The sequence below is a fragment of the Bombus vosnesenskii genome, unplaced genomic scaffold, assembly GCF_011952255.1.
Source record: "Bombus vosnesenskii isolate JDL3184/JDL3185 unplaced genomic scaffold, Bvos_JDL3184-5_v1.1 scf7180000013266, whole genome shotgun sequence".
Classification (NCBI taxonomy): domain Eukaryota; kingdom Metazoa; phylum Arthropoda; class Insecta; order Hymenoptera; family Apidae; genus Bombus; species Bombus vosnesenskii.
In genome coordinates this window covers 5,912,434-5,924,594 of record NW_022882926.1, presented here as the reverse complement: position 1 = coordinate 5,924,594, position 12,161 = coordinate 5,912,434, and the positions used below count along the sequence as shown (strand labels likewise).

General features: G+C 27.8%; 1 protein-coding gene across 5 annotated transcripts; it reads left to right on the top strand.

Annotated features, from left to right (window-relative positions):
* The first annotated feature begins 301 nt into the window (after positions 1-301).
* Positions 302-11,590, top strand: LOC117230266 (transmembrane protein 189). Of its 5 annotated transcripts, XM_033487511.1 has the most exons (7): positions 303-566; positions 1,330-1,911; positions 3,367-4,203; positions 5,856-6,526; positions 6,965-7,176; positions 7,350-7,568; positions 7,718-11,590. In XM_033487511.1, the coding sequence occupies exons 4-7, from the start codon at positions 6,295-6,297 to the stop codon at positions 7,976-7,978; spliced, it is 924 nt and encodes a 307-aa protein (XP_033343402.1). In that variant the 5' UTR covers positions 303-566; positions 1,330-1,911; positions 3,367-4,203; positions 5,856-6,294; the 3' UTR covers positions 7,979-11,590. The 5 variants fall into 5 exon arrangements, with proteins under 5 accessions (XP_033343405.1, XP_033343402.1, XP_033343403.1 ...); XM_033487512.1 differs by lacking the exon at positions 1,330-1,911; XM_033487510.1 differs by lacking the exon at positions 303-566 and having other exon boundaries at positions 1,251-1,911.
* Positions 11,591-12,161: the final 571 nt, after the last annotated feature.

The window sequence follows — 12,161 nt, the reverse complement described above, 5'->3', positions numbered from 1 at the left end:
GACTTATTAAGGCTGTTAATATTTAAAAAAATTCAAGTCGACTTACATCGACTTGACATACTGTTATATTTATTATAACGTTTACGTACTATAATTAATTAAATTCAAGCGTATTAAATTTTACATCATTTACTAGTATTTTTATATTACGATAAGGATATAATACTATAAAAATGAAATTCACAACCTAATAAAAAAGTACTTCAGTGGAAAATTGGAGTGTATGCAAATACTTCTTGTGACCACTGTATATATATATGTACTTACAGATATATGTATGTACATTCTACGGATCATAATATCATCTTTTTTGTACTTATGCTTATCATGATTGTATATATCATAGCATACAAGTCTGCGAATAACCGATATGTAGTCAATTAGCAGCAAAAAATATTAACTAGTGGTTTTTCATTGTGACACACATTATACACTGTGCATTGTACCTTGAGAATCTATGTATCATGTCGTCACGGTTATACCCTCGACACGCATAGCCGATTCAGTGTCTTTTGAAGCTAAGGAAAATCTAGACCGATCACACACTGTATTACTAAATTTTAATAGTAAGTTATACGAAGCATAATATCTGAATCATTATTCATAAGGCCATACGAATAGCTTATTGTTTACTGGAAATATTACCATTTTGTAACATAGTAACCATAGCAAATGTTTTATAATATCTTTGCATATTTTGCTAATTGATAAATAGGATATTTCAGATCTAATAAAATTTATTTGGTACAAAATTTAATATATGAAACATTTTATTGTATAATGTTAAAATTTAACTACAATAGGAAACTAATTTTAGATTAGAAGAAAAAATTATTACATGTATAATCATAAATAATGCATAAGTAATGAAAATTAACACAAATTTATGAAGTAAACAAATAAATAAATATTTCTTACAAATTTCTCAATACATATCAAAACATCCAGTCAGACAAAACGCGCGCGTACAAAGAAAAAAGGAAATAAATTTAAAAGTTTGTCGTTCAACGTAATTATAAAGAGTTGAAGGTTAAATTAAGAGGATTAAATTAGATTAACTTATGTAAGAATATCCGATCGTTCGATGTTAATTATACTTACATATAAAATTAACTTCCATAAATGATGGGTATATATAATAATTCTATTTTTTTAAGTCTTTAGATCAATTTTAATATCAAATATAAATTATATATAATACAGAAAATATAAAGCAACAATTTTTGCTTTTATAATGATGAATGCTGATAAAATAAAGAAGTATACATAATTGCAGGAAATCTAACTTCTGTGAAAATTGAACGATGTTACCTTCCTTTTATCTTACAGATTAGTTTCTGGGTACTGATAGCACTTAAATAGCAACTCACCTATACGTTTGCACGCGCACTAATGAAATTGTGTTGTTATCTCATATTCACATTGCGGAGGTCCAATGATTCAACATTTATTGTTAAATCACGTAACGCAAATCACGAATGAATATTATTGAAACGTTTCCGCTATTGACTTTCAATACTTAGAAAAAATGAACTTACGTTCATTGCTTCTTTAATAGCATAATAAAACCGATGTGAAAAAAGGGAAACACCTTTTGTTCCTCTATGATTGACAACCGCCCCTTGTGTATACATAACGTGCTTATCACGGTTAAGAATTTATGTCAACCGAAGTTTCGCACTTCTGAGTTTATTTTGGCATTATTGTAACTTGGCAACTAGACTGGTCGTACAAGGCTAAAAGAAGAACTCAACCTCAAACAGATAAATTACAAACAAAATTTTATTAAATATCATAAAATAGTGCAGATTATATTAAAAAAAAAAACTAATGGAAAAGAAGTTAAAATTCATGTTAACGACACTGCTTTGTTGTAATGGTCATCTAACTCTTTATATTTAAATTCATTCGGTAAGTACATAAACCAATGTTTTTATATAATTATAGATAGATCGCGAGCTTGATACCTTGTATAAGAAATTGGTTTAATGACGAAAATTAATCGATTGCTTTCGATAGAAAATCGATAATTTCCTATCAAGCTAATATAAAATTTATTTAACAATTTCGATATCGAAAATTGCTATTATAATATGATTGTTATTATACATAATAGTATGTTATCGTCTGTTCTATTATCTATTACGTGATCACGGACCTACATACATCCGTGATATAACTCATGAAAAACTTAGAAGCTAGTCATTCTCGGTCGATTTCCTTTTAAATAAAGTATGAGTATTTCGTGAAACATCATGTGTACCAGTCCCCAAAGGACTTTCAGGTCACATTAGACTTGAAACTTAACAACTTGCTGTCGAAGGTTATGCCTTATAAATTCTTTGTTTTTAACAAATATAATGTACAACACAAATACACAATTATATATATACATATAAGCCTGGTATTATAAGGTTATTAGTATGTGATTATTTATTATAAATTTATTGTTTATATTATAATTGTGATAAATTTTAATTTTCATATAAAGAGAATTTTAAGAGCACGTTACAATTGATATCAAAATTAATAACTGAAAACTTCAGTCGTAATATTGAATTTGTAGATAACCGTGATATTTAAGGATATGCGTAAGAATTTAACCATTCATATCAACGATTACACACCTAATTGTACAGATTCAAGTTAATTAACAAATATACGACATTTAGTAATGTAAGAATGTGTATGATACACATACACTAATAATCATGACATATTGCATACTTAATCAATGACGTATACATACACCACATGCATTTTTATAGTTCCTAATTTATGTGCGTCTTGCATACTATATTTTAAGTAGTTATATAGTAAATCTCATAAGCGTGTACAGCTAATGAGTTATAAAACAATACGCTAAAGAAAATAATTTTTAAATTCATATTTTTAGTAAGATAAAATTACATATATACAAAAAAATTAGTAATATTTATATCTTCAATGATGAAAAGCTCAAGAAAAAAGTGTATATATGCATAATAATTAAACCGGGGATTTTTATGCAAAATCCATATTATTAAAAATATAATTAAAAATACAGAAGATCGGTAAGAAATTGTTTTACCTACAGAGTACTATACAAAGTGCTTTGAATATTTTATATATTTTTTTATATTATGTGCATTCTGTGTAATTTCGCACTTTCAAATTTTGTATAAATGCATAAAAATCCACAGTCTAATAGTAATGTAGGATTAACATAATAATACACGTAATAATAAGGTTGCGAGGAATGCAATGACGATTTAATCAAGTAGAACAACGCGTATGCGTATGTATATTCGAAATAACGATGTGAATGAAAATACGAGCGCAACAAATTATCCCACCTCAACTCAACGGAACTCTTCTTATGTCTAGAAGTGGTAACATCAGGGAGGGTAACCGCATGACGGCGCCACGAGAGCGTCGCGACGCGAGCTACGGTCGTCAGGCGGCGCCGGTCGTTCGTCACGAAACGAGGCGGGGTTGCAGGAGAAGTTCTCGTATGAAAGAAGGAAAGAGTCAGAGACAGAGGCAAATCGCGTGACGTGAACTCGAGTAAAAGAGAAAGAATCGAGAAGAATCGGGTGAACAGAACGGTGTAAGGTGTAAGGCATACACTGCGAAACTAGCGCCTCCGTTTGTACGCTTTATTCGTTATTTTCGTACCTTTCGGCTTATGAAAAAGAGAAAACCACGGGTCCCCGGAATTAAATGCCAACTTGTGTCAACGTATATCTCCTCGATTCTTTCGTCAATTACTCCTATCTTTCTTTTCTCTTTACGCACGCACTCTCTCGTTCTTTGCTGCCTTCAATTTTACGTCCTTATACTAGTGTTTGTCATTCACGAAAATACACAAACTCCCAAACCTGTTACTACCAGTTCTCTGTGGTGATATCACGGTGTAGCAACAACAAAGTGAGACGAAAAAGAAGAAAAATTTCGTGTATGAAATTTATACATGACTGCATATGAACATCATGCGTGCTTTCTTTACATATGTACGTGTTATATCGTTACGAGGTACGATAGTGTCTCGTCGTAGGTCTCTTGTGACCCTATCAGTGACTAATTGAGCGTGCAAATTCAGCAACTTTATGGCTGGACAATGAGTCGACCAAGATAACAACCGCATACAGAAACATCAAGGAATTCTCTAAATTCTGCGAGGATTCTCTATCGCTGTCTCTGTTCTTATCGGCTCTCTTATGGGTATGCTCTACCTGATGTTTATTTCCATTCGAAATTTCATTTTACCATGAATTTCAATGTTTCATTTTGAAACTTTGAATTATGATATTATCTGTCGATGTTTGCTTGTATATTATTTAGTGTTACCTACACCTTTAATTACAAATACACGTGTCGTGCGCGTGTAGTGTACGCATAGAGCGCAAATCTATCGTGTGCGTAACCATGCACGCCGGTTTAGAATATCGTGTGTGCAAAATTTCTGAGAAATGAATGAACAAGATATTAAATTTCATGTTTGCAAAAATATATACAACAGAGTATATAACAATTTGTTTATTATAATTTATAATGCAATGTTAAATTCAATTTTGTTAAAATATCGCGGCTAATAAATGTTATTAGTTTTGAACGAGTGTATATGCAAGATATTTATTCATTCGAAATTTTATATGATCAAACTGTCAAATTTTTACTTGTATATACGTAAACACAGACGATTAACTAATTAAGAGATGACATATTATTTATTAGAAAGACACTTTAACTGAATTTATTACTCAATTAATTTTTTATAATTCATTTTTGTCCTAGATGTTCAATTTTTCGAATTTCTAAATTTTCTATATGTATGGGTATAAGATAAGATAAATTAATAATGTCACATGACACAAAGTAGCTCTTGAATTATTTCGATTAGTCGGTACACGCATATTAAAAATGTGACTAAAAGTGGACTCGATACATTATCAAAATTATTTTTTAAGTTCGTGTAAAAGCGAAATTAACCTACTTTGCGGATTATATTGTTATTATTCCACAGCTTAGATATTTATAAATTGTTATCTTCATTTTTCTTGAAAGATAACGCGTGATAGCATTTATTGCAACAAATATTGTAATTAAACGCTTTAAATTTTTTCGATGAAACGATATCTTTGAAGAAATATTTATATTAATATAATTAAACGATTGATGGATGTTTATTATAAGCATAAAATAATACAACAATTGTTCTAATTCACTTGCATTAATAAAATGAAGAAAATTATTATAAATGTTGTTTGAGCAATTATTAGATTTTTCAGAAATTACTTTAATCGATATTATTACTGTTAATTTCTTAGTAATATCTTATTTAAAAAACAAATATAAAATCATTGAATTAAAGTAATTCACAATTATGGTAATAAGTTAAGTCGAAAATGTTCAATACAATAAGTTTTGTAGCTTGTTATTATGTTACAATATTTCTTTTGTGAATTATTATTATTATTGAAGCCTTCCCAAGCATCTTAGTTGTCAGGTAGTATATCGATAAAGATATGTGAAATTAGATATAAAAAACGTTATCCGGTGAGGAAAGTTCGATATTTGCGGTTGTTGCGTTCAATACTTTATCATAAAATGTTCGTTTTGATTGTTCAAATTGTCATTGAAATGAAAAATTTTCGCATGTTAAGATAATCATATTGATAAAATATCATACATTAAATATGTAATTTTTAGTACGTTTTGTTGTATTTTTATTAATAATCGAGCATAATATAAAGTTTATATCAGAAAATATTTCCATGAATTAAAATCATATGCAATCTTTTTTTTTAATTATGTATATCAGAATAAAAATTATTTATTGTAATAATAATTGTTATTTTGTGTGTTTCTCATAGTACAAATTTCGTCGAATGAGGCTTCAGATCCAAAGAATCCAGAACGAAATTAGGAGAAACGTAGAGTAACAATAAAGCTGTAAATCCAACATATAAATGGTATAATGACCGCAGTAGAGAAAATTGTACAAGAATCAGATGGATCAAACAATAGATGATGAGAAACTACATCAAATGATGCGTAACACGTTATGGCAGTTTCTGCATACAAAATTCAAAAGATTGTCCATATTTTGTAAGAACCCACTCGATAGAGTATAAATCCTTTATACGAATATATAGAAACGCATCGCTGCCTTTTGAGTAACCGATTCAAAGAGACATCGCAATGTCGGAAAACGCGCAACCGTTACGAAGCAAAACCGACTCATAAAAAGAAAAAAGACACGTTAGGATTTGCATTATTCAAGGAATATTCAAGATAATTACGATATTAAGTATGGATGAGATAAAGGTAGCAAACTTGGGCCAAGCGGCATCAGCCGCGTGCTCGATGGCTACGAATTTCTTGGCGCCAGTGAAAACCGAACGGCAGATCTACGAGAATTCGATGCTCGAGGACGATCCCAATGCCAATTCGGTGGTCTCAACTTCACAAGAGGACAGAACTGTACCAAGATGGGGTCCTAATCACAAGGGTGCTCAAGAATTAGCAAATCTTTATAGTACTGGTAATAATTTTAATAATTAATTTTTTCCTACGTAAACATTTTCAGCGATACTTCGATATTTATTAATATTTAAAACAATTTTGAATATATGTTATGTATAAAAATACATTCGGTGGATTCAATTAATAATTTCATTATATTTAATATCAAATCTTGGAAAAGTATACATTAGCGGCACGTGTAAATACATTATATGTTTTCTGATTTTAATACTTGCCAAAATACTAACTATATATCGGTCGCACCTTGGAATTCTCGAGTGTGAACTAAAATAAAGGGCAATCTAACAATACATATCTTTGTATCTATACAATAATTATAAAATCATTATTATGATACCACTCTCTATGTAAAGATTTTTTACATTTTGTAGTTAAAATAGTACACTGTCGAAATTTCGGTGATTAACGATGATTGATGATAATGTTTTTATTGCAGGGAAAAGAACGCAAGAGTGCATTTGTGTAGGCATCTGCATTACTCTCATCGTAGTTAATTCGATATTTATCCTTGTCAGATTACGATTAGAAAATTTGAGCTCGATAGCGATAGCAGCATTTTGTGGCATCGTTACGGCAGATTTTGGATCTGGATTAGTACATTGGGCTGCTGACACATGGGGCTCTGTGGAGCTTCCAGTTCTTGGAAAGGTAAATTGCAGACAACTGTTGCACAAAATATACTTATTTACACGTTTAAGATTAATGTTTTCGTTGAACAATGAAAGTTATTAATAGATCATATCTATATATATTTATATATATATATGCATTTAAAAAATTGTTATATATAAATATATATATGTATATATGTGTACTTCCAGAATTTTTTAAGACCATTTCGAGAGCACCACATTGATCCAACTAGCATAACAAGGCATGATTTTATAGAAACTAATGGTGACAATTTCATGGTCACAATTCCATTCCTTTACAAATTAACATGGGATTTCTTAACTCTCCCAGAATCAGAGATACAACAAAAATTTGTTTGGACCTGTTATTGGTTTCTACTTGCAATTTTTGTGGCAATGACTAATCAGGTAATTGAATATAATTTGTTGATATATATATCAGATAACTTCTTATATTTAAGAAACAAAGTACAAATTTTATATAAACTTCTTCAATTCTATCAAATTTAGTATTACCAGAGTGACATAGTAGCAATAACATAAAAGACTTTTTCCAGATACATAAATGGTCACATACATATTTTGGATTACCTTCTTGGGTTGTTTGGTTACAAGAACATAGAATTATATTGCCTAGAAAACATCATCGTGTGCATCATGTTGCGCCACATGAAACTTATTTCTGTATTACTACTGGATGGTTAAATTGGCCATTAGAACAACTTCGGTTTTGGTATATTCTAGAAACTGTAATCGAAAAAGCTACTGGCTGTAAACCTAGGGCGGATGATTTGAAATGGGCACAAAAACGATCTTGAGAATTAATGTATTTTATTGTTTTATGCATTTTCACGGATAAAAAAAAAATTTAACAAAAGATGAAATTTTCCATGAACTTTGACTTCATGAAAAAATATAGAGAAAAATTTTGAATAGAACATGCTGAAGGGAAACTTAAATCTATACTGTATTTTTTTTTTCTTATATTTAGCACTACGAGGCCTTTCCTACAAAATAGATAGCGTGATTAAAGACACTTAGTATTACTTAAATATGCTTTTGAAGTTTACACATTTATAATATATATAAACGCAATAATATAAATATATATGTATATACATTACGTAAGAGAAATGTGAGTATGAAATCATGTTTGTGTAAGTATAAATTATGAATTAACAATTGGCCTGATGAATTAAGCAATTCATACTTTTATGCACCGCACAATCATTACATAAATAGCACAAATTTGAAGCAAAGAGTATTAATTTAACATTTTATATAATAATTTGTAAAGTATTAAGACTATAATCACAAAATACTGCAGTACATTGTGAATGAGAAGTGTCGTGTACTATATTTAAATTTTAAACACAATGTCCAGTGGCTATGAAATGAAACTGAGTGTTAAAAATAAAATGCATTGATATACACATATATGTAAGTATACGTGTATATATATATGCATACTATATGTATTTGTATACATGTATACATATTTATGAATTAATTTAAAATTGTCGCTTACATTTGTTCGCGCATAAATCTAAACAGTGCAATTTTAAAGGAAAGATATAATTTAAATTAATTAATATGCTAATTTATAATAGCCCAAACTGCTGTTCTAGTACAATCAATTTCCCTGAACCCTAGAAAATTTTTGAACTACTAAAATTTAATAAAAGGTATTGATTTGTAAAAACTTATTGCTAAAAATGAATATTGTCAATTTAACTATTATCTATCTACGTAAATAATTTAATATCTTTTGTGTTTAAAAGGAAAACAAATTAGCTATTGTTCATTAATAAATCTATATACATTTTTTTATATATTACATTGTGTTCATAATCATTCAAATCAGCAATTTGATTTTAATCTTGATTTAAAAAGTTCGTCTACAATGTACACAGTCTGAGCTAAGATTTACTTAACAATATTATGAAACAATATATAAATAGTATAAAAGAAATACAGCATTGTTTATAAATTGAATGGCGTCTTTGTTTAGTATAAAAATGATACTTTTTTTTACCAATTATATTTCTTAGCTCGTGACAAATAATTCAACAGACATAAAAATTGTAAGGTGCTAAATATAAGTACAAGTTTTAGGTTCAGGGACCAATAAAAGAGTTAATTGCTCTTTGCAGCAGTTTTCTAAATTGGTTTGACTTGGATAGAGTATACTGATACTTAAGTAGTATGAGAAATTTGTGGAATCTTCATAAATAAATATTATTAAAATTACGATAATTACCTTGATTTTTATATACATTTTTTCATTGACTACTATTTTGAATGGCTTGTGACCTTCAGTATACTTTATGCAGAGCTTGACCATGATGTATGTTCCTTACAAGCAAATCATTAGTAATGTCTTTTAAAGAAAATGATATTAGAGGACATTACGTTTATTATAAATATCGTACTTGTTATTGTTGTTGTTATTGTTATAGAAAAAAAGAAGTATAAACTTTTAACAAACTTTTCAAGTAGCAATGCGTGCCAGAACTGATGCTTTTTTTAAAATATAGATCTATTTAATAGTTACCTAATAACAACACAAAGCAAAATGAAACACAAAAATTATATTTTTGGCTAATAACTTAATTTTCTATGCAATATATATTTATGTCATTATTATTACTGCAAACTTTAATTACCTTTTGCGATATATACTTTTTTAAAGATAAATTTTGAAATATGAGAATAGAGCTGTACATTGTGTCGTCCATTTATGAAAATGTGAAAAAATGAAAAAATGGAGATTCATTATTTTACCATGAATGATTTGAGCGTTTAGTTATGTGTACCACTTGAATGTTAATTTGGAATTACAACTCACCATTCATCACAACGAAAAAAGAAAGACTATTGAACATAAAACGTTATATATAAAGGCAGCATAGATGTATAATAGTTACATAACTATTTTATTAATTTAATGATCGATATCGCAACACGAAATATTTTGATTAAAATAAAGTGTCTCGTTTTCACATTCCATAAGTCTAATTCTGTGAACATATTTATTGCATCAACATTCAGTGAATTGAATATGTAGATATTTATTTACATTATATTTAATAACAATACCAAAAAATTAATGTTAATTTATGAAATAGTTCATTTGAACAATTCCTACATAGATTTATACAATTTTAATAACAGTCAATATACGATCAGCCTTATAACATAAAAACAAAAAATATTTTATTGAGAAATAATCTTAACTTTAATATTTTGAGGCTACATTCACTTTAGAAGTTAGTCTCTATTTTAAACAATACATAGTACATAAGAAATTTACGCAAAATAAACTGAATTGAACGCTATAATAAATTTAAATACATTGTAAGAACTACTAGTATTAGTAATTTTGACTTTTCAGCAGCATATTTAGATGTAAATATATGTTATTAAGCTTAAATTTATAAAAGAGAAATATATAACGCATAGTTCAAACGAAAAATGAAATAAAGGCTGTAAATATATTAAATTTGATACATAGAGAACATTTATATCTAATTCTAATTGCAAAAATGCACATACCTATTTTCATATGATTATAAATTGAACACTTTTAATGGAATTACATTGTATCATTATTAAACACAATCTTTCACATTCAGTTTTATAATATTTTTAATAACTGATTTTTCAAGGAAGAAATAACAAAATGTAATTTCAACAAATATGCGTACATACATTCTGTTTTTCTCGATTTGGTGTAATAAAACTGCATTTAAAATTTGTTATACATATTAAAAATACACCATGCAATAGACTAAAACTGTTCTATTAATTTTTACGAATTACAATTGAATTATAAAAATACAAAAAGCAAATTATTACTCTTAATTTTTTATATTTTTCGAAAAGCTGCTTCGCGATAAACAGAAATGTATGTATGTGTATATCTGTAATATATATTCTGATATTGCAAATGTACATGAAATGCAATCAAAATAATAGAGCATCCAAAATTTCAAAAATATGCTTATATGCAGTTTTCTGGCTACAGTAACATGTATAAGTAGCGACTGAAACTGGAATTTGCATTTGCCTTATCTGCATGTGTTTAGTTAAAAAATTTTCTCTTAGATGGTAAATAAATAAATGAGGATAACATTAACAATGTATGAAGTTCATAATCAACTATAAAAAAACAAGCCTTACATAAGCTAGAAATAGCACTGTTCCATCATTAATATATAATGGTGTCTCTGAAAATGTCAAAGTGATAGTTCAGTAACTTTACAAAAATCTGAATTAATATTTTGTACTAATGTTGTAAAGAAAAGAACATGCATCTTGTTTGATTATGACTTTGCAACGTTAGAATTTTTCATCTTTATGCTGTTATTAAAGTGTAAACATAAAGGAGAATATTATTAGAATGATATTAAAGAATGTGACTCTCTAATTACATTAGAATAAACATTATCTTGTGATAATAAAAATTTTATATGTTTATAAATTATATAACAAAACTGCACTCTAGGATTTAAATATTCATTGATGTCTGATAAACTTTTTAAATACCAATATATTGTATTACAAAACTTTATCCTGCAGAAAGAAGCAAATAATTGCTTAATAAATAACAAAATATTCATATATATTTGTGTCTTGCTGTCATTTTATATTTTTATTTCAGTGATACATCTTTTTCCAATTAATTAGTAAGTTTTTAACAATAAATTATATCTAATAAACATTTCAAAATTTATGCAAGTGTACCAATCCTAAATGATATATTACACATTTAATATTTGGCATACATCTTATCAATAAAAATTTACTTTGAGAAATAACAAAAAGTTATTTAAAAATATGTAAAAACAAATATAAAAATAATTTATAAAAATGCTTAATTAATATTTTATTTTTATAAATGAAACACAATTATTGGATTCTAATTGTGAATTATTACATCCTATATAAAGTGAGTTGTTTAGATTATAATTACAAATTGAAGGATAGAAATTAAATTGC